Genomic DNA, 26,964 nt, shown 5'->3' with positions numbered 1-26,964 from the left:
ACCACTTACCATTTCCTGTCTCTTCAGTTTGACCTTTTCCAGAAGGTCATATAATTCAAGTCATACAGAATGTAACATTTTAAACTGATTTCTCTCACTTGCAAAGGTGCATTTAAGTTTCTTTCATGTCATTTCATAGCTTGATACTTCCTGCCCTTGACCTTATACTTGATGACTAAAGGGAGTAGTACTCCACACAAAGCTGAGTCTTCTGATGGACTTGAACTCCACCAGAGGTGAGGCTCCTGGAGGGGAAGGGCCTTTTCAAATCCTCTCCTCACCAGGCAGGTTCAAGTGCAGGGTAATGGCTTTCAACATTGATTATACATTAGGAACATGTGGGAAGCTTTGAAAAATTCTGCTGCCCAGGTCAAACTCCAGACCAATTTCATCAAATCTCTGGCAGGGGAACTCAGTTCTTGGTGTTTTATTGAAGTCTTTCCTGTGGTTTGAACATACAGCCAAGGTTGAGAACCACTCATCCAACGTGGGCCCAGGTAAGGTTAAAACCATTCTGCTGTATTGAGCTGTAGCTCCTGGTGCTTGGCCCTTACTGTATTTGTCAATTGTGTAAAGCAGAAAAAGAGATTGAGCTATTCGTATTGGCATCCAAAACAGGATGCAAAGGATAGTCCTTTGGAGTAGTGATGGGAAATATAAGAACTTTTTATAATTTTGTACACACTTAAGAAAGAAATCTGATTGTTTTTTATATTTAAGGTCTGGGTTGCCAATGGTGCCTCTGTTAGTCTTATGTCCTGTAAAGTGAGTGTGGCTTCCTAAAGTTGAGAGGGAGCCAGGGACTCCTTGCTTGGGTGTGGCATTGCTCACCTGTCTATTAAGCTTATGATGAGATGGTGCAAATTATGAACTACAAAGTACCATTGAGTGGTTTCATTTTATAAACACCAAGGCTTTAAACCAGAGCATCTCTCCACCATTTAGTCCTTGGGTGGGTTACAGGTGTACTGAGATCTTGCTTCTCTCTCAGCCCTTACCTTTCAGCCAAGTAGTTTATTAGTTGCCTTTTTGGATATATGTTGTGGCATGAGACAGAACTGGGGGAGGAAACTGTAGATTAGATTTCGGAGGCTCTATAACTGATCTGTTTAATGCTCTGGAGAAGGAGAGTGACCATCTAAGGTGTACCTTAGAGTATCCCTGGTGCTCTTGTTGCCACTTGCCTAGGAGTGGCTGAGTTCCTAGGTACCTACATTTTTCTCTAACAAAAAGACAGTTTCACATCTGCTGTGGTTTTTTTTTTTTTCTTTCCCCCAGTTTTGCTATGTCCATCTTAAGTATTTTGCGAAGGAAGGAAAAACTAAGGTAAATGTGAGGATCCTACAATTAGACCAAGAGGGATTTACTTTTCAAAAGAAATATCTAGTTGGTCATGGTGATACATGCCTGTAATTCCAGTGACTCTGGAGGCTGAAGCAGGAAGATTGCAAGTTCCAGGCCAGCCTCAGAAACTTTGTGCCCTGAGCAACTTAGAACCTGTCTCACTAAAATATAAAGTACTAAGGATGTGGCTCAGTGGTAGAGTGCCCCTGTGTTAAATTCAAAAACAAAAAACAACAACAACAAAACCCTGCCACTTTAAGGCATTTGGGAATGTTTTTGTTGTAATATGAACATGTTGCCAAAAAAATATTGTATTATTTGTTGTCAAAACTCTTAAAGAGCCGAGCATGATGATGAACACCTGTAATCTCAGAAGTTTAAAAGAGTGAGGTGGGATGATTACAAGTTCAAGGACAGCCTCAGCTATTTAGCAAGGCCCTGAACAATTTAGCAAGACCCTGTCCCTAAATAAAAAATAATAAGGGCTGGGGAACAGCTAGGTGTCAAAGTATCCCTGGGTTCAATCTCTAATACCAAACAAACAAAAAAACTCTCAAAGAAAAAAAATATTAAGAACTTGAAACAATTGTATACTTTGAAAGTCTTTTAGGAAGAATATTAATGAGTTTTGAAACCATTTGTTAAATATATAATACCTGCTGGCTATTTCATTGTACCTGATAATTAATTGAAACTTGCCAGTGTTATGCTCGAATTTGGGACCCCCAAAAGACCACCAGCGACCAAGATCGATGTAAACAGCAAAGAGGTGTTTCTTGCGAGCTAGCTCGGTCCTCTGAGCACACACAGCAGCTGGTGACGCTGAGAGGCCCCGAGCCCAGGGTTTGCAGCAGTTTTATACATTCTTTGGAGAAGGCAGGGACCCCCACATACATCATAGCATCTCTTAGCAGATCATCACACACCCTGGGAAAATCAAACAACAACTCTAAAACATGATTAGCACATTCACTGGCGGGAACAAGTTGGGAAGGGGTGATTGGTTACTACAAGAGGGGGGGTTCATTTGAACTGATTGGTTTAAGCCAAGAGGGGTGTTTGTGCTGAACTATATAGTTTTCCCAACACGTTATTAACCACCATAAACTACTGGGAGGGTCATCTGGCATCCCAGGTATTTCCCTGTCTCATGCTGATTGGTAGCTGCTGCTAGGGGGTTGCTATGGATCCCCACCTAGCCTGACTGAGTCAGGGACACCTGGTGCAGCAGATCTCTCCTGTTATTTGTAGATAAACAACTTAGAAGGGTGGGAATGTGCCTAGGAGTGCCCTGTGGGTCTTTCCAAGGACAAAGGCCATGTCCCTTCCTTGGACAGGCTTTGCTCTGAGGTAGAGGCTGGTTTTTCACCAGCTAAATTTCACAAAAATATTGTATGATTGGTGGATATATTGAAAAATAAGTATCTGACATTCCAGGAGGCTAAGGCAGAAGGATCTCTTGAATCTAGGAGTTTGAGGTCAGTCTGGCCAACATAGCAAAACCCAATCACCAGAGAAACAAACAACAACAGCAGAAAACCCAGATAAGTATTAGGTATAGGTAGCTGGATAATACGAAGTAAAATATCAACAACAACAATAATTATTATTATTTAGGTAGCAGAACCAAGAGTGTACTACTGTAATTAAACTAGTACATTGCAGTTTATGTTTCCCTCATTTTTTTATATTATAATGCACATAATTTAGTGGTACAGTAGTTCACACATGTCATTTTAAAATAAACAAATTGAGGGCATGTAAATCTTTTACTCTTAGGGTCTATACTAAAAAACTTTGCAAGCTTGTAATTTGAAACACATTGAGTCATATGAATAAGTGCATGTATATATATAACTTTGAAGTCAAATGTAATTCTATACATATGTAATGTGTGGAATATAAAAAGTCAAATGTAATTATGTATATACATAATGTAAAAATGTAAATATATATGTTTATGCATATTTGTAAGTATATCAAATGCAAATATATACATATATTTATTTGTAAATAAGACAATTTAAAAACTTCCTTGCTGATTAAAAGTATAAGCTGATTTAAACTGGTAAAACTGATTTAAAACTGCTTCTTCCTAATGATATACTCCTGAAGTTTATCCCGTAGAAAATAAAATTACTTCTGGTCTCAATGGCACATTCCTATAATCCCAGCATTTTGGGAGACTGAGGCAGGAGGATCAAAAGTTCAAGACCAGCCTGTGCCACTTAGCAAGGGGCTAAGCGATTTTGCAAGACCCCATCTTTAAAAAACAAACAAACAAACAAACCATAAAAACAGACTAGGGATGTAGCTCATTGGTAAAGTGCCCCTGGGGTTCAACCCCCAGTATCAAAGGGGAAGAAAAAACAGAGGAGAGAAAGAGAGAGAAAAGAATATTACTACTAGAATAAAAGTGTTCAAATTATGAAAAGTGATGAATAGTGTCTTGTTTCTCATAAAATGTGTTTTTTATCATCCTATAATGTATATATTTATCAAAGTATCACTTCATGTCTTATAAATATACATAATTACTTATCAGTTTAAAATATACATATATAAACCTTTAAGCAAGTTTCTTTAAACCTGGGCATCCAGAAATCTTGGAGTTCCTCCTGGGCAGGTTGATGTTTTCAGTGATTTAAGCATTGGGCTTGGGATGGCTTCTTTCATCCACTGGCTTCAAGTGCTGTTGTCCTCATAGCTTTTGTTGGGAACCAGTCTGAGCCAATTTGGTTTTTTTTAAAACAGATTTGTAAGGCTGCAAGTCTCTGGCAGCTGTACTAGAGCAGGTGACAGTGAATGGTAAAGTCTTAGATTGGGAGCTCCCATGAACACTGCCCACGAACTTAATGGCAGCAGCATTCGGCTGACCATAGAATTGGAGGCAGGTAATCAGGAATTTTCTGGAATCAGCAGCTGGACAAGGGAATGTGCCTAGGGCATTGTCTAGGGTTGTTCAGCTTGCCAGGCTTGTTTGTTCATTTTTTTTTTTTTTGTACTGGAGATTGAACCCAGGAGCGCTTTATCACTGAGCCACATCTCCAGCCCTTTTATTTTTTAGTTTGAGACAGGGTCTCACTAAGTTGCTTAGGGCCTCTATCAGTTGCTAAGGCTGGCCTTGAACTTGTGATCCTCTGGCATTAGCCTCTAGAATTGCTGGGACTACAGGGGTGTACCACCACCTGGCAGCTTGTTTGTTCTTTGGATGTAAATGTAGGACTTCCCTCCAAGATATTCCCAACCCTTCCAACAGAGGTGGAGCACCCCCATCTCACTTCTGTTAGGTTAACCAACAAAGCCACTGAGTTCACCAACAGAGGACCCAGTTCTAACTCTTCGTGCTAATTAACAAAACCTCTGGTTCCTGATTTAAAGGAACAGACATAGTAGCTGCTGCTCAAGTGTGGCTGATTCTGGGATGTGTTCCTGTGGGAGTCTCTTGACCTTGAAGCCCCACAGGGTAAATAGATGAAAACCTGCATGTGTATATCTTACTGGCTGTGAAGTCAAATGTCTTTTTTTTTTTTTTTTTTTTTTTTTTAGTTGTTGTTATTTTGGGGTTTTGTTTTTTATTTTTTGTAGTGCTGGGGATTGAACCCAGGACCTCATGAAAGTTAGGCAAGTGCTCTACCACTGAGCTAAGGCCCCAGATCCCTGCCAAAACACTCTTAAAGTAAATTATAGACAATATCAATATTGATTACTTTGTGTCTGAGAACTTGTATGTTCTGTAAAAATATGAGGCGTGGCTACAAATATAGGATTTTAAAAACATGTATAAATGGAAATGAGTACCTTTACAGTAAATATTTCATATCCACAGACATTTCTGGCCATTTTGAGAAATATCGTTTCAGCTAAATTGGGTTCAGTAGGAAGGGGCCCAGTTTCTGATGATTTTAGAACATGAAAGAAATTAACATTATCCTGATAAACCAATTATGTTTAGTAATATATCCAAAATAAATTATAAACACTTTTTTAAAAAAATAACAGACTTCTTGTTGGATTCATGCAGAAATTTTTTTTTTCTTATGTTAGAAAACTATCTGTATTGAAAAAGGGAATGAAAAGAGAGAAGCAATGTTTGACTGATATTGACCACAAAAAAATGTCAGGTTTCTCATGTGTGGTTATGTGTGTGGCCCCGTCCTCTAAGGCCCAGCAAGAACTAGAATTGAGCTGAGGAAATTAGGTCGTGTGAAAAGATATATACCAACCAGTGTAAAGTTTCCATTGTGGTTATCCTTAGTCTTCCACTCCATCTTGACCCTTATAAAATACCTATGTCCCTGGGCCTCAGCTTTCTCGTGAATCAAAGAGAAGGGTGAGCTGGGTGCGGTGGCTAGTTGGGAGGCTGAGGCAGGAGGATTGCAAGTTCAAGGCCAGCCTTGAGAATTTAGGTAGACCCAGTCTCAAAAAGGGCTGGCGGTGTAGCTCAGTGATAAAGGGCCCCTGGGTTTAATCCCCAGTAATGCAAAAATAAAAGAAAAATGAAGAGGGTGGACCTTGGGACTAGAGGGACTATTTTCTTAAGAACTCTTGATTGGCTGCTCTGCTCTAAGAAGTTTTCTTAATCGGATGAGTTGGAGAAATGCTGAATACCATGTCCCTGGCTTTAGATTTTTGCAGTAGGCATTATTATCTTTAAGATAAAAGAAATACAAAGTGTAGCAGTTCAGCATCTTGCCTCACGTGCTTTATGTCTACTTCTCTCTGAATTTACTGGTTGTCAGGATCCACCCACACCCAATACCTGCTAGTTGTCAGAATACACCCACACTGAATACCTAGTACCCCGCTCCCAGGACCCTTGCTTCTAGGACTTTGACCTCTCTCTGAAATTCCTTTCAGCCCTACAATGGTTACAGTGTCCCCCAAATAGTTTTTAATTTAATAGTACTCTACAGCATTTCAGAAATTACAATCCTGTAATTTCCCCCAGAAAGCTCAGCAAATAACCACTGGGTAAATTTCTGGAGAGCAGGGAGTATACATTATTTATGTTTGTATGTTTCTCCCTAGAACATACGAATCAGTTTTGTATAATAGGTGTTCAGTGTGGAATTAAGTCTAGCACATTGAAGAATTAAATAGTAAGCTCAAAATATGTATTCTGTCTTGGTATCAGTCTAAAAAATGTGAATTAAATATTTGAACAAATGTTGGAAAAGAGGAATAATCAACAATCATAATAAATTACTAATGCTTACAAAGGCTCAGTATGTATTAAATACAGTGTAAGCATGTTATAAATTGGTTCTTATGCATTTGTTGTTTGTTTTTTACTGGGAATTGAACCCAGGTGTGCTTTATCACTGAGCTACATCCCAACTCTTTTAAATTTTTTTTACTTTGAGACAGGGTCTCACTAAGTTGCTGAGTCTGGCCTCGAACTTGCAATCCTCCTGCCTCAGCCTCCTGAGTTGCTAGGATTACAGCTGTGCACCACCATGCCCAGTGGTTCATGTATTCTTAATAAAAACTCTTATATACGTGATCATTTTCCCAATTAAATTGGTTAAAATTAATTATGATGATTATTTTTTACCAATAAAGAAGCTGAAGTTACACAGCACATACATATATCGAAACCTTGCATGGTACTTCATTAATACGTGCAATTTTTATGTTTTTATGCATCAGTTTAAAAAGTAAATATAAGTTATAAAAAGAAGGTAAATTGGGAGAGGTTAAGGGCTTCCTGAAGTCTGAGTTGATGAATGATGGTTCCCAGGTTTCCTGCTGGGGCCTTCTGGCTCCAGAAATCACTGACATCACATTCTCCTGCTTCTCACATGTGAACAAACTCAAGAGAAAATACTCGGCTACTAGAAATAACAAAAGGAAACTTTAATGATGTACCATTTTACAGTTGCAATAGTGACAAAAATAATTACAGTGTAGCTTATGTACTGCATAATTAAAATAATTATATAGTCGATGTAGAAGAAAATAGTACTCAGCTGTTACTAGTGACAGTGTAAGTTAAGTGGCCCATTTGGAAGGCAATCAAGATGCATGAGGATTTGCAAAATATTATTTTGGAATTTTTGTTTGTTTTATTTTGTGAAGGGGCTCGCTGTATTGCCCAGCCTGACCTTGAACTCAATGATGCTCCTGCCTCAGCCTCCTGAGTAGTGGGGTTAACAGGCGTGTGCCATTGCACCTGGCTTGAGATTTCTCAGTAGTGACCTAAAGGCTCCACTCCTGGGAATTCCAAGGAAAATCCTTTAAAATACAAGGAAAAACAAAGCTATGAGTGTAGCTTGTATTTATAACAATAAAACTTGGAAATACCCTTAATATTCAACCATAAGACACAAACTAATCATGGCATTTTTCCAGTAATTAAAAAAGTCAGAATAGAAAACTAAATCCCTGCCGCTGCTGCTGCTGCTGCTGCTGCTGCTGTGTGTGTGTGTGTGTGTGTGTGTGTGTGTGTGTATGTGTGTGTATGTTTTACTGGAGATTTAATCCAGGGGTGCTTAATCACTAAGCCACATCCCCAATCTTTTTTGTTTGTTGTTTTGAGACAGGGTCTTGCCAATTTGCTGTAGGTCTCACTAAGTTGTTGAGGCTGGCCTTCAACTTGATGTCTTCCTGCCTCAACCTCCAGAGTCACTGGGATTACAGGTGTGCGCCAGGACACCCAACCCTGGTGCTATTTTTTTCTGAGCAGTTATTTAAGTCTGTAATGTCTTCATAGACAGGTACCAGAAGGGAATGTGAAGAATGAACCCTACATGCACACAATATAAATGTGCATCTCTCATTTTTCCACTGCCCATTTACAATATATTTATTTGGAGGTTTACTGGGGTCTTGTTTGGTTGGTTTGTTTTGTTTTCCTTTGGGGTGCTGGGGATGGAACCCAGGGCCTTGCATGCTAGGCAAGTGCTCTACCACTGAGTACCTTCCCAGCCCTCCTGGTTTTTTCATGCTGCAAAGTACATACTTTTGTTTTTTCTTTCCACATTTTTTATTGGTTCATTATAGTTGTACATAAAGATGGGATTTGTTGCTACATATTCATACATGCACACAATATAGCAATATAGTATGGCCAATAGCACTCTACAGCATGTCAGAAATTGCTGATTTAATTTACTTATCTTTTGTGCACTGAGGTGCAGTTCCTTTCCAAATACAGTTTCATCTCACAAGCCTCTTTTTATGTCATTACATTGAAAATTACTTTATCTTGGCTTTGGTGATAACTAAATTCAACAACTGTACCAAAATCTGATTTAGAGCATTTTGAAAATGATAATGAAATTTACCAGTTGAGTTTTTGAAGCAATTTTAAAAGGCATGTTCAGAACCCAGATCACAAAGAGATCCCTGAGGGTTGATGAGGTTGCTCTGGTATTGTAGGACTGAACCCCTTTGTAGTCTTCACACCCACAAGAAGATTGGGGAGACTCTGAAACTCCTGAAAGGTTAGGAGACCAGGTGAGTATCATTAGGACCTGTTAATAACTGGATTCATTGTCATTCTTGGCCAGAAATAAAGACTGTTCTCTCTTGTATTTGCTCCCTGGGGAGTCAACCCTGACCTTACTTCTTACTTCTGATAAGCCGGACCAAATGACCACATTCAAAACAGCTAAAGCCTCAGTTTCCTTAATTGTAAAGTGAGAATAAAAATAGTTACTTACAGGGTGGTTGTGAGAACTAAATGGAAAAATGTGTATAAAGTACTTGGCAAAAGTACTTGTTGTTAATATTACCAGTTTCCTCAATCTGAGATGACTTTGTATAAGTACCATCTATTTGATAATCATCTTTAAAGGAAGTAAAAAAAAAAAAAAAAAAAAACACCCAGTCCTGAACACATTTTGTGTCCATGATCAAATGAGTATCAAGAAGTTTTCAAATTTGAGGGAGTATTTATATTTTGCCTTTGCTGTTTATGGTGGTGATACCAGCAAGTCAGGAGGCCAAGGCAAGTGGCAATCACAGTTTCAAGGCCAACCTTAGCAATTCAGCAGGACCCTGTCTCAGAATTTTAAAAAAGTAATATAAAAAGGGCTAGGGATATAGTTTAGTGGTAAAGTGCCCCCGAGTTCAATCCACAGCACCCACTTCCCACCGCCAAAAAAGTATTTGGCCTTTGCAGCAGGACTTCTGTGTCATCCCCCACTTCCCTGAGACACAGCCCAGTTGGTCCAATAGGCCCAATAGGTCATCAGATTCCTCCAGACCCCTTCATCAAATGTCTGTTAAGGAACCCAAAGTACTTAGCACTGAGAAATTGGGGAGCCTTATCCGAATTCGACCACTCACTCTTTTGTACAGATAACCAAAGTCCAGAAAGGCTAGGATAAATCCCAAAGATGAGATAAACACACTAGCCAATATAAGGCCAGTTGTTTTGGGTCTCTTTATAAATGCTCATTCTGTGGAACCCAACACTAAGTGTTTTGAATTCATGTTCCACTCCCTGACACACTATAATTTGGAACATTTAAGTATTGTTCTTTAGTTTCCTTTCTTGGAAAAGACTGAACTAGAAGGCATATTTAACAAAAAGCACCGAAGATATTGCCCTTCATTTTGAGATATGTGAGAGAGGAATGAATTTTGCAATATCTGGAGATGTATATATTTTGTCTTCACCAATTGAAAAAGCTTGTGCTAGGCCCAGGGAGCAATGCAAGTAGAGGGGGACAGGAATGAAGCATAAGACTAGATCCTGACCTGAAGCAGTTCACTAAAGCACAGGCGTGGATGGATAGGTTCATAGAGTTATGTGGGATTGAGAGGTGATGGTGATGACATCTTTTTACTGGGCATCCCTCTGCTGGTTGCTATATAGATTTTTTTAATCACCACTAAATGAGATTGGTATTGGCAGGGGCGGAGGGTGCTGGGGATTGAACCCAGGATCTTTACATGTTAGTCAAGCTAAATACCCAGCCCCATGATTTCCATTTTTCAGATAAGAAACTGAAGTTCAGAGAAATGAAGACAACTTGCAAAGACCACACATTAGTACATTTTATTGTGAGGATCTATGCTCATTTCTGCTTGACTTCACACTTCTCTTTTGCTCTGTGGCCTCTAATAGTGAAATATGTTGGATTTCAAAGAATGGACAATCATATGGTTCAGGAAACTGGATTTTGAACATGCTAGAGGAAATCAGGCAAAGAAAGCCCTCTTCCTTCTTGTTAATGGTGCTGCTTGTGTTTTGTCATTTGGAATGAGAATACTTAAGCAATCACATTTAGCAAACTGAAAATCCAGAATTTGGGAGCTATCTCTAAAATTAAGACTAATAATTTCTGGGACTAACAAAACTTTGGTGGAGACTAGAGCATTTAAAATCTGGTTTATTCAGAACACCACCCCCTGTCCCCCTTCCCCGCAGTCTATGCAAACTGGATAGGTTGAAGTTTCATCCAGCTCAGTAACCTCAGTGGAAAAACCAAGGCCACCATAAGATTTTCTGCAGTATTGTTCTTGACATGTGGCTTAGTTTTCTCATCTTCAAAATTAAGAGTGGACAAAATGAATTTTAAAGTGACTTTCCAGTCCAAAATTTGGTTTCCATAAAACTGTGGTGTCATCTTCAATGTTAGAAACTACTTACATTTATATTAAGAAAAAAGAAGAAAGGAAATGTATATAGGCCATCTGGAATTTTGAAGTAGACAACAAGATCTTTTATACTCCTTTTTGGCCTGCAGTGGTAATGAGGTTGAAGATTCCTTTTAAAGACAACTCTTTGTATTCTGTGTGTATATAAATAGGTATAGTTCTGTTGGGGCCTATCAAATTCAGCCTCTGCAAATAGATTGCCCTGCCAGACAGGACAGGTTTTTCCCATGTAAAAGGTAGTCTTGCTATTACTCAGACTTCCAGCAAATTAGGGTAACAGTAAAACCACATAGTCCAAGAAGGCAGTGCACTAGCCTTTGAGAAAGAACCAGATAATCTTTGTTCTTAATCCCTAAATTTTCATGACACTAAACTAAAAAAGTTCCTTTTATTTCTTCAGACAACCTGGGGTCAAACCTTCCTTCCTAATATATTTCCTTCATTGTCTATCTTTTCCTAAATCAATTTTCAAAACCTCTTCTGATTTACATTCTTCCGGGCTGAGGATAGAGCACTTGCCTAGCAGGTATAGGGTCCTGGGTTTGACCCCCAGCACCACAAAAATAAGTGAATAAATAAATAACAGTTTTCTCTAACTGTACTTACCAGCACTAAAGATGTGTCTACTCAAGTTGTGAGTCAGAAGTATCTTGACCTAATCTTAATAAAGAGGTTAAAAACAAATACCCACTAGCTGGGTATGGTGGCACACCCCTGTAATCCCAGCAACTCAGAAGACTGAGGTAGGAGTACTGCAAGTTCAAAGCCAGTCTCAGCAACTTAGCTAGGCCCTAAGCAACTTAGCAAGACCCTGTCTCAAAATAAAAAGCAAACAGGGGGTTGGAGATGTGGTTCCGTGGTTAGGCACCCCTGGGTTCAATCCCTGGTACCAAAATACCAAAAAGCAAAAAAAGGTCCTGGGGTTGCAGTTTGATGGTAAAACATCCCTGGTTTCCATTTTCAGTACCACCCCCCGCCCCCCCCCCCCCCCCCACACACACACACAAAAAAAAAACCTTGGGGTTAAAACTGTGTCACTAGGAAATTCAGAGGCATATAGTCTGATCATGGTGTGGTGCAGCCATCCCACCCTACTCTGCACCAGCCAATATAGAAACTCTGTACCTACTAGATAGCATTCACCCCTCCCTGGACCTGGAAACTCCGCCCTACTTTCTGTCTGTATGAACTTGGCCTCTCTGAGTGCCTCCCATAAATGGAGTCACACAGAGTCTGTTTGTTTGTGCCTGGCTTGTTTCAGTGAGCATGTTGCCTTCAGAACTCCTCGTGTGGTAGCATATATTAGAATGACATTCCTTTTTTTTTTTTTTTTTAATTTTTTATTGTTGGCTGTTCAAAACATTACATAGTTCTTGATATATCATATTTCACACTTTGATTCAAGTGGGTTATGAGCTCCCATTTTTACCCCATATACAGATTGCAGAATCACATCAGTTACACATCCATTGATTTACATATTGCCATACTAGTGTCTGTTGTGTTCTGCTGCCTTTCCTATCCTCTACTATCCCCTCTCCCCTCCCCTCCCCTCCCCTCCCCTCTTCTCTCTCTGCCCCCTCTACTGACATTCATTTGATGACATTCCTTTTTAAGATGTGAATACTATCCATTGGATGTACGGTAGCTCACATTTTGTGTATTACTTCCTTTTCCTTACTGTTAAAATGATTTCTTTATTCTGATACTTCCATACAATCATGAACATGTTCCTTTGACTTTCAAGGGTATATATGAAATCTGTGTGTAAAATCAAATGTATTTCTAACACCATCATGTGGAATCCTTTTTTAAATGAGCATGAAATGGTGTTCCCGTATTTCTTCACTTCCATTTTTGTCTTAGTACCAAGCTGGAGTTGGTGTCTTTAAGCCCCACTGCTTTGGCCATGATTCCACTGTGGTGGCCACACTTGATGGAGCACAGAGGTGGCCCTGGGAAGAGAGCTCTTCAGCAAGATCACTCGTGCCCAGCCTGACCCTGCCAGTGTGCTCACTCCATCCTCTTCCTTTTTCTTTCTTGACTCTATTATATTGTCTCTGGGTTTGTGGGAAAGGATTAACCCAAGCCAGTGATCAGATTTTCCTTCACCCTTTCTAGCTGACATTTGGGGTTTAAAGAGAGATCTAGATGGAGGGCATAGGCCTTTAGTCTCTGTGTGTGTGCGCACACACACGTGGGCACAGACACATAGGTATATGTGTGAGTGGCTGTTTATCATCACTCTACAAGAATTCACCACAGTGAGAAACAGACTTAGTGACACAGTAAAGTGGGAAAGGGGGACCTTAGGGTTACAAAACATGAGTGGCAAAGTGCTATCATCTCTTACCTTCCTCTTTCTAAACTGCTCTTATTCTACATTACCGTCTCTGTTTCCTTTCCAGCTTCCTTTGCTTTAGGTTTCTACTTCCTGAATAAGAATATAAAAAGTAGGGAACGCATTTCTTTCTGGTGTCTAAATCCCACCCATTTGCAAGATTCAGGTCACTTGTAACCAAGGAAGCCTTTCTGAAACTTTTTTTTTTTCCTTCCTCCTAATGAACTTTCTACTTCATGACATAGAGTGGGGGTAGTTCATCTTTCCTGCAAAGTGTGTAGGCAGAAAGGGCAGGTTTCTTTCTTTCTCCCAGGCTTTCATGTATCTTTGGAGGAGAGAACAATGAGAAAAAAGAGGAAAGATACTATTTCCATTAAGTGAAATGAATGCTCTATAAGTGACATTTTGTTTCAAAGTAGTATAAAGAGTAAATGAAAAAGAATTCTATAGAACTTTTTTATGACATCAAACTCAGGGGAAATCAGTTTTTCTATAGGTGACTATAGAAATCAAATTTTATTTTATTTCATCTAACATAAAATTAGGAAGAGAGCATTGAACATTTCATTAATTATACTTCTGTATCTTCATTTCTATATTTTCAAATTGTATATAATTATAAAACATTGTATATTGTGTGTATAGGTGTGTGCCACAAAAATACAATGTGTCACATCATATATATGTGATTAAACAGTAAAACGAATTGTAAAAAGAAAAATTCTGGTATTTGTTCTATTTATTGAGACTCTAGTGTGGCACGTGCCTATAATCCCAGCAGCTCCGGAGGCTAAACCAGGAGAATCATGAGTTCAAAGCCAGCCTCAGCAAAAAGCAAGGTGCTAAGCAACTCAGTAAGACCCTGTCTAAATAAAATACAAAATAGGGCTGGGGATGTGGCTCAGTGGTCAAGTGTCCCTCAGTTCAATCTCTGGCTACCCCTCCCCCAAAGTCTTTAGAATATTGATTTATTGCAGTTATATTTAAAAACTGATAACTGATTAACCATCCTTATAACTCTTAATTTTATTACTACCTTTAAAGCTTAAAAACATCCTTATTTTAATTAAACTTATAAATGTACATTCTTTAAAAAAAATATTTCCACAGAATGCCAAAAACTATGAAGGGTCTAAAGTTTTACTTGATTTGAAAGTTAACAATTATTATGTATCCTACAGGGGGAAAAAATAAAAGACTCAGGGGCCAGAGAAGAAAGATAGTTTGTTACTTATAGTAATACCAGTAGTAAAGAATTGGTGTTTTTCATGTTGGTTTCTCAAGCCCTAATTGGCATGGGGCAATGCAGAGGGCCAGGTGAAAGTATATAAAACCTGGGTTGCATTTTAGGAAAGGAACCCTGAGCTAAGGGAGCGTAAATCTTTTAAAGTAGGTTGTATGCATGCTATACTTTGCTCTAGGTAACATTGTCTTTCTCTACTTTGTTTTTTTTAGTGGGGCTGTAGATCAAACCCAGGACATCGTTCATGCTAGGATAAGCACTCCACCACTGCGCAATATTCAGCCCCACATTCTGAGAAGAAACTATTTGTAACCTAGATTCTAAATAACCAGCTAGGCTATTGGTCAAATATGATGTAGAAAAAAAGGCATTTTTATAAAAAGTCATAAGAAATCTTTCTCAGCAGATTAACTAGAAGACTATGCCACCAGAAGGTAAAGCCCACCAAAACTGTGATAGCAATAAAAACAACAGCATCATCATTTTGGAGTGCTTAATGTCTCCAGAAACTCTCCCAAGTGATTTACATATGTTAGCATAAGGAATCTCTATGAACACCCTACACAGAATATGTTGTCTTCCAGATGAGGAACCCAGGCATAAAGAAGTTACATAGTTTTCCCATGGTCATGTAGCTAAGTGAGCAGAAGACTTATGATTCAAACCCATGTAATCTGATACCCAAATTTGTGCTGTTGCTTATCAAGAAAGAACCTCAATTAGAACAAATTTTAAAATAAATAAATACAAATTTAAAAAAGAACCTCAGAGAAGCTAAGTGAGTGACAGGCATCAGAGACAACCCTCCAAACAGGTCAAGAATGTGAGGGGCCCAGAGGCCAGGTACCCTGAGATCAAATAAAGCTACTGAGTTGCCAATGTTACGAAAGAAGAACTCTACACAGAATGGCAAGGCCTCCGTCTTCAGTCTCATCTTCTTCCTGCTCCTTCTCTTGATCTGCTTCAGGTGATATGGGGGCTCCTTCCCTTGCTATCCTAAGTATCCTAAGACTGAATGGCTTTGGCCTCAAACACAGTAGTTGGTATTTTGCTCCATTCACAGTAGCCTCTGGTTCTCAGAACAATAGTCCTTGGAGTGTGGGTGAAATACAACCCAGAGTATTCACTGGGACTAGAAGCCAACTGAACAAACCTAGACCATGCTTCCTGTTGCAGAGGCACTAGGGTGTGGACCCTGATTCACCACCAGCTCTTTGTGCATGCCCATCCAGATGCAGAGATATGTGTGTATATCTTTCTAGGTATGTGTGTATGTGCAAGTGTAGTTTTCTTGTGAAAGAGTATTTCTACCATTTTCAAAAAATGGTACTGTAGGTAGAATTTTGCTATATTAATTTATAATTAGAAGTATACCGTTCTTACTCTTATATTACTTTTCCTTTAATTATTAACAAAGGAATTAAGGAAAATGTAGCCTGAACTACATGTAGCTCATTTCTTTAAACTTTTTTTTAAATTTTCATTTTCTTCTCTATATAGTGGTGTTTTCCAAATTAACTTACTAATTTTGTAAGTTTATGGTACTGGGATGGATATGAGTTGTTAACGTCTGGTTCATTTTGAAATACAGAAGTATATGCTAGTCATATCTAATAGATTTTATTTTAAAATGTCACTATAGCTTTTCTTTTTTTATGTTGTAGGTCTTCTCGTGTTCTTGCTTATTTCAAACTGGAATCTAGATCTGATAATTAGTGGTTTGGAAACTTTGTACATGCATCTGCTCATGCAGTTATCACTGTGAAAATAGTTTTGCACTAGGTTATGACCTTTACCCCTACTTTATTCTCCCATCTGAATCTTACTACCTTGAGTTGTTGCACACAAAGAACATTTGGTGGTGGAATAAAATTCAAAAAGGGCCCTTTAACTTGCAGCAGCAAAATAATCTAAAACATGGTGCCACAGCTAACTATATGGTGCTGGGCACTCTAACCCTTTCCAACCCATCATTCCTGTTGTTCTATTGCTCCTAATCTGTTTTATAAAAATCTCTCTCTCTCTCTCTCTCTCTCTCTCTCTCTCTCTCTCTCTCTCCTGGCCTGGCCCTAGGGATGGAAACCAGGATCTTGAACATAGTTTTCTCAAATTTAGATTGATAGTTTTTACATTATAAAAACCCTGATGTTCTTAGCTAAACCATGGGGTACATTATAATTGCTTCCCCCCCCCCCCATTATTGCATGACTCTGCTTTCCTTTGGAGTCCAAAATTATCTTCAAATTATCTTTCTAGTCCAAAGCTATTGCTTCATTTGCTTTGTTTTCAAGGTAGTTTATTACAAATTCAACCCTAAAATTCTGCCCATTTTTAAAATCAGTTTTCGGCATGTTGATTTCCATCAGTTATCCCATTAGTTTTACCTTCTTGAGGGCATCACTCCTAGAGCTTCTGGACCTGCACTGGTCTGCTGTGGTTCTCCTTGGTTTCTTACGTGTTCAGCCTAGAATGTCCCTTCCCTGTGGTCCTGGGGGTTCCCTTTTCTTTCCTGGTGTGCTAGATCCATTTTTTGATTCTTACTATGACTTCCCCATTCTTGGTTAATGCTTAAGGTCTTTTGTTGGTGGTAGGGTGGTATTTATGTTTTGTTTTGTTTTCAGTGCTGGGGATCATACCTGGAGTCCTGCACATGTTAAACAAGCACTCTACCTCTGAGCTACATCTTCCTCATCCCAATGATGAGGCATGTTCTCTAGTAGCTTGCTGAGAAAAGGTGCATAAGGACATTTTGAGACTTTGCCAGCCAGCAAATGTTTTTATTTTACACTTATATTGATTGGCAGCTCATCCGAGTATAAGAATTCTGAGCTGGAATTTGGTTTTCATGAGCACTTTGAAGGAATTGCTCTATTGTCTTTTGTTTTTTGTAGTTGGATTTGTAAGGTATGAAGACATTCTGCCTCTGAGTTCATTTTATGTGGCTTAGTTTGACCCACTCTCTGGAAGCTTGTGTGATAGTCTTTTTTTCCCAGTATTCTGTTATTTCATGACCGATTAATCAATGTATCTTGGTATGGGTCTGATTTTATCCATTGTACTGGGACTTCAGGGGATTTTGCAATTCCTTCATTTTTGGAAGTATTCTCAAATTATTTCATCAATGGTTTCCACCCCTGCTTGTGTGTGTGTGTGTGTGTGTGTGTGTGTGTGCGTGTGTGTGTGGTGTGTGTATTGTACTACCAGGCATGGAACCCAAGGAGACTCTACCACTGAACTATATGTCCACCCCTTTTTCATTTTTTATTTTGAGACATATCTCACTAAACTGATCAAAAATTTGCAGTCCTCCTACTCAGCCTCCTGAGTGACTAGGATTACAGTGTGTGCCACCATACCCAGCTATCTATTTTTATTGAAAGCATTATCTGACTATATTATGAATAGTTTTCTTCTCCCCAAACAGCCCACTTCCTTTGAACTTTAAGGTACTCCCAGGGTAAACAACACAGTTATTTTTTCTCTTGGCTTAGTTGGATTTCCCAGTAAATGAAACTCCTTCCTTGGCTTGACATGTTTCTGAGAACTGAGAGGGGTTAGGAATGGGGAAGATGTTGTGCCTGTGATCCTGTTTGCTGGATGGGAACCCTGCCTTCCCTGGTGCCTGGTATGCCCCAGCCTGGGGACCTCTGCCAGGCTTGAGGTGAAGACCCACCTGCGCTGTAAACAGCTGCCAAGTCTCCCTTCAGAGCTGCAGGGTCTCTGGTTCCTGAGCCCTTTGAAGATCCTGTAGTGTAATTGGAGCTGGTTCCTCCAGTCAGGCAGGGATTCATGGGTCTGCTTAACCAGTTACTTCTCACCTTTTACTACTCCAATTCTGTTTTCTGCCTCCTCTCTCTCCCCCCAGGGTCATTGCCTGCCTTCACATTCCATCAAGTACTCAAAAGCACCCTTTCCTTGACCCAGAGGTTGTTAGTTTTGTGTTCAAACACTTGTAGCGACTGACTCTGTGGTCACCAGAGGAGCACTTGATGTTTTTTTTATGGTCCTCTTCCTTGACCTGCTCTCCTAGTTATTAGAAGTATAAAAGAACAGAATCTGTTTTCTTATTTTTAGAACTTAGTATCCTTATACTTCCTCATTTTAGTTTTTTAAAGTCACAGATGAAGGGTCATTGCTTGTAGGTGCCGACTTTTCTTTGCATGGAGAATTATTTTGTTCCATTCCTTCTTAGGTAGTGTTTTCTAGTTAAACTAAAAATTTTTGGATGACTGAAGGTGCATTAAAATACTATATACCATGTGCAAGTTTTATTTCTCTTGAAACTTCTTTTCATCCTGGAATCCTTTCTGTGTGAAATTGTGTTTTCCCATTTCTTAGCCAATTTTTATGTGGGCAAATGTTCTAGGTGCTGAAAGTATGTTAATGGTTAATTAAAATTTCTTTTAATGATTTCCCTTCTGAATTTACCATGGTGGTAAATATATAAAATCAAAACATCTCTCATTAAATTGTGTGTTTGTCCTTTAAGTCAAATAGGAAAAGAAAATTGTTACAAAGAAATTAACTTTTGTACTGTTGTATGTTTTACTTACTTATATACCTCTACTGCTGCTTTTTATTTCTTCCTGTGGATTTGAGTTACCATCCAGCATCTTTTCATTTTAGTTTAAAGGACTCCATTTAGTACTTTTAGGAGGGTATTTCTGTTGGTGAATTCTCTTAGTTTTGTCTATTTAGGAGTGTATTACTTTCTCATTTTTTTGAATGATTTTGCTAATTATAGAATTTACAATTGATAGTCTTTTTCTTTCTGCATATTGAATATAACATCCACTATCTTCTGGTACCCATTGTTTTTTATTTGAAGTTGTTAGTGATTTTTCAGGACCCATGGAATAATCATTTTATATTTTCAAGATTCTTTGTTTTTCAATAGTTTGATTATGAAGAGCCTACGTAAAGGTGTTTTTGAGATTGTACTCTTTGGATCTCATTGAACTAGGATTTGTGATTTTATTTATTTTTTATTTTTTAAAGTACTAGGGATTGAACCTAGGGGCATTCTATGTCTCCAGCCCCTTTGCTTTAATCTTTTATTCTGAGATGGTCTAGATAAGTTGCTGTAGCTGGTCCCAAACTTTTGATCGTCTTGTCTCAGCCTCCAAATTTCTGGGATTGCAGGTGTACACCACCACGCCCAGCTGCAAATTAGTTTTTATTTGGTTTTAGTAGACTATTTTTTTCAGCAGTTTAGGTGTACTGAAAAATTTCATAGAAAGGACAGAGTTCCTACATACCCCCTCACTCTGTTTCCCCTATTATTAGCATCTTGCATTAGTATGGTATGTTTGTTAGAATTGAATCTGTATTTCTACTTTTTAAAAAAATAGAAATACAGTGCTGGGGATTGAGTCCAGGAATTTGCATAGGCTAGGAAAGCATTCTGAGTTGCACCCTCAGGCACCTTTGTGCATTATTATCAGTGTGTGTGTGTGTGTGTGTTGTGGGGATTAGATCTATGGCCTTGTACATGCTAGGCAAGTGCTTTACCACTGAGCTATATACCCAGCCCTAATCACTTAACTACTGATAATTCTCATTGACAATTCACTCTGTGTTTTATTCTGTGGGTTTTGACAAATGTGTAACATCAGTTAGCCACCATTTCAGTATCATACAGAATAGCTTCATTGCCTTAAAAACTGACCTGTGCCCTACCTATTAATCACTTCCTCCTTTCCCCTCCAAAACTGTAACAGACACAGATCTTGTTAATGTCTCTGTAGTGTTGACTTTTCTAGAATGTCATATGATTGAAATCATATAGAGTATGTAATCTTTTCAGACTGGCTTCTTTCACATAGCAACATGTATTCAAAGTTCCTCATATCTTTTGTGGCTAAATAGCTCATTTCCTTTTATCATTAGGTGGATGTATCCCAAATTGTTTATTCATTCACCTCTTGAAGGATATCTTGGTTACTTCAAAAATTTGGCAAGTATGAACAAAGTTGCTAAAAACATGCATATGTAGGTTTGTGTGTACATATCCATTTATAACTCATCTTGGGTAAGTACCAGGACTTTGATTGCTAGATTGAATGGTTAATCTACTCTTAGCTTTGTGAGAAACTGCCAAACTGCCTGCCAAACCAGCTATACCATTTTGCATATGTGGACTTCTTCAAGCTATTTGGATGTACAGATGAGTATTTTTAAAGTCAGATTTGGAAAGTTTTTAGTCATTATTCAGATATTCTTTCTGCCCCCGCCCCTCTTCCCTCTTCTCTACTCTCCTTCCTGGACTCTAATTGCTATTTGTTGGTCTGCTTGATGGTGTCTCAGTTCTCTGAGGCATTGTTTACTTTTTTTACTTTTTTGTTGTTGTTGTTGCTCCTCAGACTATATATATTCTCAGTTGGCCTGTCTTAAATTTCACTGAATTTTCTTCTGTCATTTCAAACTTGCTGTTGGAACTCCACAGCCAGCTTTTTCAGTCAGTTATTTTAACTGTGCATTTCCAGACTTCTGTTGGCTCTGTTTTGTAAATTCCCTTTACTAAAGTTCTCAGCTGGTTAAATGTCATTCTGAGTCTTTGTTTAGTTAAATCCAGTGCCTGGGCTTCCTTGGGGATCAGTTTTATTGACTATTTCTCCCCTTATATGTGGGTTGAACTTTTGTGGGTTTTTTGTTTTGTTTTGTTTTTTGCATACCTTGTAATATTTTTGCTGAAACTGGACATTTTATAATATGTCAATTTTAGCAAGCAGACCTCTACTCTTACCCTGCCCAGGACTTGTTGTGTTTGTTTAGTGACTTTTTGGATGAGTTTTTCTATATTTATAGTTTGAGGCCCTTGTAAGGCTCTGCTGTAGCTTCATGTTCTGCTAAAGATTGGGCAGGAATTGCTTAGGGGCACATTGTTGTTTCTTGTTTTGATGTTTTAGTGATGGAAATTCCTTATTTTACCAGAATTGTTTGTTTTCTAATAGTTAAGGTAGTTGGAAGAAAATGAGACAAGCAGCTTATTCAATTACAGGATTGTCATTAATATGCCAGTGAGCATTGGGAAGTTTCACAGTGAGGGTGGGATATGTTGGATTTCCAATCATCTTGAACATTAAACTGTCCCTTGTCACACATTTTGGGAAATGTTGCTAGAGCTTCCTTTCAAAATGCTCAGCCTATGGCTGGAGTTGTAACTTAGTGGTAAAGCACTTATTTAGCATGCAAAATCCCCAGGTTCGATCCCCTAACACTTCAGGTGTTGGGGGGAGATCTAAATGTCAGTATGTTTTCACACCTTTACCAACCACAACCTTAGCATTAGGAAAATACAATTATAGAGAAGCAAATTTTAAAAGATAGAAATCTGCCATAATTTTGAGGGGAAAAAAAGTACATCTATACAAAGAGAACCAGCATGCTTTCTTGTGTGCTGCAAGTACACATATAGTTATATCCCTTCATGCATTTCCCTTTTCATTTCACAGACTTTTAAAAAAGCTTCAAGGGACATATTACCATCACTGGATGCCTGATTCACTGAAGAAAACTGGCAGTGAGAGGTACTCTGAAGGGGTGCAGGATGTTACCAAGAATCTCAGCACTTATTGATCCACACTTTCCTTAGTTCTCAATGGTAAAAAGTCTGAATACCTTTCTTAACATTATTCTAAACTAATAATGGCCAACTGTTTATTTTCATTTGTATTATTGATCTTCACAATTGACTTCCTAATGAAATATTTAAAGTATCAGTGTTAATTCTGCTGTTTAAAACTCATTTCAAATCTCTTTAAATCTAGTATGGTCAGAACTAATGGTATTTGATCTTCTTTTCCAGAATAGCACCTATTAGTTATAGAACCAATTGTCAAGTTATAAAGTTGTTTTTAAAAAATGAAATAATACTTGAATTTTTTTAAAGCATTTTATATAGTAAAAATTAGAAAGTAGACAAAAGTTCTGTCATATACAGCTCTTGTTTTTCTGAGGGCTTAATAATTATAATTAGTATTATAATTATAACTAGTATTAATTAGTATAATTACTCAGTTTAGGAAATTCAGGCTGTATCTTCATATAGTGCCTGACATGGAACTGAGATTAAATGTAGGGTCACCCAAACACAGTCCCAAATCTGGTCTGGTTTTAGCTGAGCCCTTTGGTTCAGTTTGAAAACTCAGTTTACTTTCCCTTCTTTCAAAGATCCTTTGAAGTCCCTATCATTCCTGAACTTCTAAGTGTAGCCCTAATCCGAAATCAGGAAAAAGCCAAGTGGATATCTGATCTCTTCAGATCTTATGGCTGCTGATGCCACGTGGTGGACTTTAATAGATGTCAGGAAGAACTGAAATTAGTGTAACCATTTCAAGAAGAGGGTGTGCTAGCTTGTTTGGTGGCACATGCTGGTAATCGAGTGGCTCAGGAGGCTGAGGCAAGAGGATCATGAGTTCAAAGCCAGCCTCAGTAACTTAGTGAGGCCCTGTCTCTAAATAAAATATAATATAAAAAAGAGCTGGAGATGTGGCTCAGTGGTTCAATCCCCAGTGCCAAAAAAAAAAAAAAAAAAAAGAGAGAGAGAAGGTGTGCTAATTCTTACAATTGGCTTACTTTCAAAAACTTGCCCAGTGTGGACAGTTCAACAGGTGGATCGTCCACTATGTTTTGCACTTCAGTGTACCTGAGAGGTAAAGTGTTTATTGTGGAATATTTTAGAACATTAGGCCTGGGTGGGGTTGTTAGGTTTTTCCTCCTCCAACTTGTGGTTTTAATACTGGAGACTGTGGGTTTCCTGTAAAACTCCCTTTTTGCTGATTAACCCACTTTTGTTTTTGTTTTGTTACAGCCTCATAACAAATAGCACGGTTCTTGAGTTCTATATTTATAAAGATCATTTCTGTTTTTCTTTTAGTGCTGTTGGTCACTTTCAAGATGCCTTTGTACTTCTGGTAAATTCAAACTGGCAACTCTTAAGGCCACGCTGGACAGAAAATCAGAAGGAAGATCATTGGTGCTGGAAGCCTAGAAGATCACTTAGAGGAAAATCTCGGACTGTCATTTGAAATGCTGAGGAATTTATGGCGGAGGAGACTTTTTTCTTGTCCCACTAAATACTATTTTATGTTTCTTATTTTTTCCCTAATAACTTTCTCTGTTGTAAGGATTCATCAGAAGCCTGAATTTGTAAGTGTCAGACACCTGGAGCTTGTTGGAGATAATCCTAGTAATAATATTAATTGCACCAAAATTTTGCAGGGTGATGCAAATGAAATCCAGAAGGTAAAGCTTGAGATGCTAACAGTGAAATTTAGAAAACGTCCTCGGTGGACACCATCTGACTATATAAACATGACCAGTGACTGCCCTTCATTCATTAAGATGCGTAAATATATTGTAGAACCTCTTAGTAAAGAAGAGGAAAGCTTCCCAATTGCATACTCCATAGTGGTTCATCACAAAATTGAAATGCTTGACAGGCTCCTGAGGGCCATCTATATGCCTCAGAATTTCTACTGCATTCATGTAGACAAAAAATCAGAGGACTCCTTTATAGCAGCGGTAATGGGCATCGCATCCTGTTTCAGTAACGTCTTTGTGGCCAGTCAGTTGGAGAATGTAGTTTATGCATCCTGGAGTCGGGTTCAGGCCGATCTCAACTGCATGAAGGACCTCTACAGAATGAGTGCCAATTGGAAGTACTTGATCAATCTTTGTGGGTTAGATTTTCCTACTAAAACCAACCTGGAAATTGTCAGGAAGCTCAAGTCATTCATGGGTGAAAACAACCTGGAAACGGAAAAGATGCCATCTAATAAAGAAGAAAGGTGGAAGAAGCATCATGTGGTCATTAACGGAAAGTTGACTAATACGGGGACTGTCAAAGTGCATCCTCCACTCAAAACACCTCTGTTTTCGGGCAGTGCCTATTTTGTGGTCAGTAGGGAGTACGTGAGGTATGTGCTAGAGAATGAAAACATTCAAAAGTTCATGGAGTGGGCACAAGACACGTACAGCCCAGATGAGTATCTCTGGGCCACTATTCAGAGGATCCCTGAGGTCCCAGGCTCCCTGTCCTTAAGCCACAAGTATGACTTGTCTGACATGCAGTCAGTTGCCAGGTTTGTCAAGTGGCAGTACTTTGAAGGTGACGTTGCCCAGGGTGCACCTTACCCACCCTGCAACGGGGTCCATGTGCGCTCAGTGTGTGTTTTCGGAGCTGGCGACTTGAACTGGATACTACGTAAGCACCACTTTTTTGCCAATAAGTTTGACCTGGACGTCGATCTCTTTGCTGTTCAGTGTTTGGATGAGCATCTGAGGCATAAAGCCCTGGAGATGTTAGAACACTGACCTCTGAAGGCAAATTTTAGGAACAATAAGAAAAATACTAAAAACATACCCCCATCTGCTTTCTCTGCCTTGACAATAAGAAGGATTATATGGTGTCCTCTTTGGGGTGAGGATTCTCCTATAGTATCTAGAGTCAACATGAGGGGGGCACTTAAAGTGACTGGGGGCTGGATACGGTGACAAGGCATTGTGGAGGCGAGACCAGAATGGGGCTGGGAGAGAGGCCAATGTAGGAATCAGCCTCAGGGATTGTTAAAGAGCTCAGGGACTTAACAAAACGAGATTTGACTTGTGCCAAAATTATTTTAAGGATTTTAAATATAACAATTTTCCTGATATGAAGAAATTTATAGCAATAATCAATCAAGAATATAAATTTATCTCGGATATTATATTTGTTGGAATAAAAATTTGATTTTACTTTAAATGATTCTTGTAAACATTTTACTTTCTGCTCTAAAATTATACTGTGTGGTGTGTCTGTAGTCCATCTTAAATAGGTTTGATTTAACATTATTATTTCTGACTTATTTTTGCTTATAACAACGCACATATATTTTTAAAAGCAAAAAAAAAAAAAACACGACAATTTCTATGCATCACTTGGATTATTAAGTTATTCAAGGCATCAGCAGGGTAACAGTGCTGCACCCCTGTCATCCTAGCTACTCAGGAGGCTGAGGTAGGAGGATTGCTGGAGCCCAGGAGTTTGGGACCAGCCTGGGCAACATAGTGCGATTGTCAAGGAAGGGAGGAAAGAAGGAAATTCAAGGTTTTGTTGTTGTTTGTTATGTTTTATCTATTGTTTCTACAAAGAGTAATGCTTAATTTTCCCCAATATTTCTCTCTGTACTCTTCCCTACTAATTTCCCCAGACTCTCTATCAAGCTGTGCAAATTGTTAGAGCCCTTATATTGCTCTCTTGGTTCTCTGATGTGATCTGATTGCCAGTAATTATTAAATTATTACTAAGAACTTGGAAAAGGTAAAGCAGATCTGGGATGGATGGAGGAGAAGGAATCTAGGCTGTTTTGCAGGCACATGATCAGATTTTTTTTTTTTGTTTGTTTTTTTAGAGAGAGATTTAGTTTTTGGTGGACACAACTTCTTTATTTTATTTTTTTTTATTTTTATGTGGTGCTGAGGATCGAACCCAGCGCCCCACACATGCCAGGCGAGTGCCCCACACATGCCAGGCGAGCGCACTACCGCTTGAGCCACATCCCCAGCCCCATGATCAGATTTTTAAGCTCCAGCAATTTACACTGTCCCCAGAAATTAAGACTTTTTTTACTCATTGGATCCACTTATATCCAGGTCCACAAGGTGGTTGTATCCTAAGGTCATCTGTGCTCTGAGAAGATCTGGCCCTGACCTTGGCTCTCTGTGTTGTATGTTTGTTGACTGTTCCTTAGCCTGGTAGTTTTAAGCATCCCCCTCTCACGCCTCAGTGAGGAGAGAAGAGGTCTGCTATTTGTTCCACAAAGGCCTATTGGAAGGCCTGGGAAGGGACTTCAAGTTTCAGACAGATGTTTTGATTGTTGGTATTATTTATAGCATATGGTTTTTACTCTCTCCATTTTCACCAAAATAGTGAATTGGGGGTTACTACAGATGATTTGGGGTTACTAGAGTGCTGTCTTGCACCTAGTAAATGATTTTTAAAAAATTATAGTACTTTGCTAAGTTAATACTGTTCAGCCAAAGATCTAATAGTGTAATTGTGACGGCTTGTCATTGAACATTAGACTTTAAACAAGAATCAGGAGAATCGCAAGTTTGAGGCCTGCCTGCACACTTCCCTGTCGAAAAGCTGGGAGCAGTAGCTCACACTTGTAATCCCCGCAACTCTAGAGGCAGGAGGATTGCAAGTTCAAAGCTATTTAGCAAAGCCCTAAGCAACTTAGTGAGACCCTGTTTCTAAATAAAAAGGGCTGGGGGCTGGGGATATAGCTCAGTTTGTAGAATGCACAAGGCCCTAGGTTCAATCCCCAGCACCAAACACAAAATAATAATAATAATAAAATAAATAAAAATAAAAAAGGCTGGGGATTTAGCTCAGAGGGTAAGCTCCCCTGGGTTCAATTCCTGGTACTAAATAAATAAA

General features: G+C 38.8%; 1 protein-coding gene across 7 annotated transcripts in view; it reads left to right on the top strand.

Annotated features, from left to right (window-relative positions):
• Positions 1-25,284, top strand: part of Gcnt1 (glucosaminyl (N-acetyl) transferase 1) — a 32,307-nt gene extending 7,023 nt beyond the window's left edge. For 3 of the 7 annotated variants that reach the window (XM_027940098.2, XM_071600555.1, XM_071600556.1), the window contains exons 2-3: positions 21,995-22,143; positions 23,419-25,284. In XM_027940098.2, coding sequence (XP_027795899.2) covers positions 23,571-24,857 — 1,287 coding nt within the window. In that variant the 5' untranslated portion in view covers positions 21,995-22,143; positions 23,419-23,570 and the 3' untranslated portion in view covers positions 24,858-25,284. Of the gene's footprint in view, positions 1-480; positions 498-15,489; positions 15,508-21,994; positions 22,144-23,418 lie in introns of those variants that run through there. The other 4 variants (XM_071600558.1, XM_071600557.1, XM_027940099.2 and 1 more) reach the window with 4 other exon arrangements.
• The last annotated feature ends 1,680 nt before the right edge of the window (positions 25,285-26,964 follow it).

This window comes from Marmota flaviventris, chromosome 13, assembly GCF_047511675.1.
Source record: "Marmota flaviventris isolate mMarFla1 chromosome 13, mMarFla1.hap1, whole genome shotgun sequence".
NCBI lineage: Eukaryota > Metazoa > Chordata > Mammalia > Rodentia > Sciuridae > Marmota > Marmota flaviventris.
Note: the sequence above shows the minus strand (reverse complement) of the source record. Positions and strands in the feature narration are given on the sequence as shown.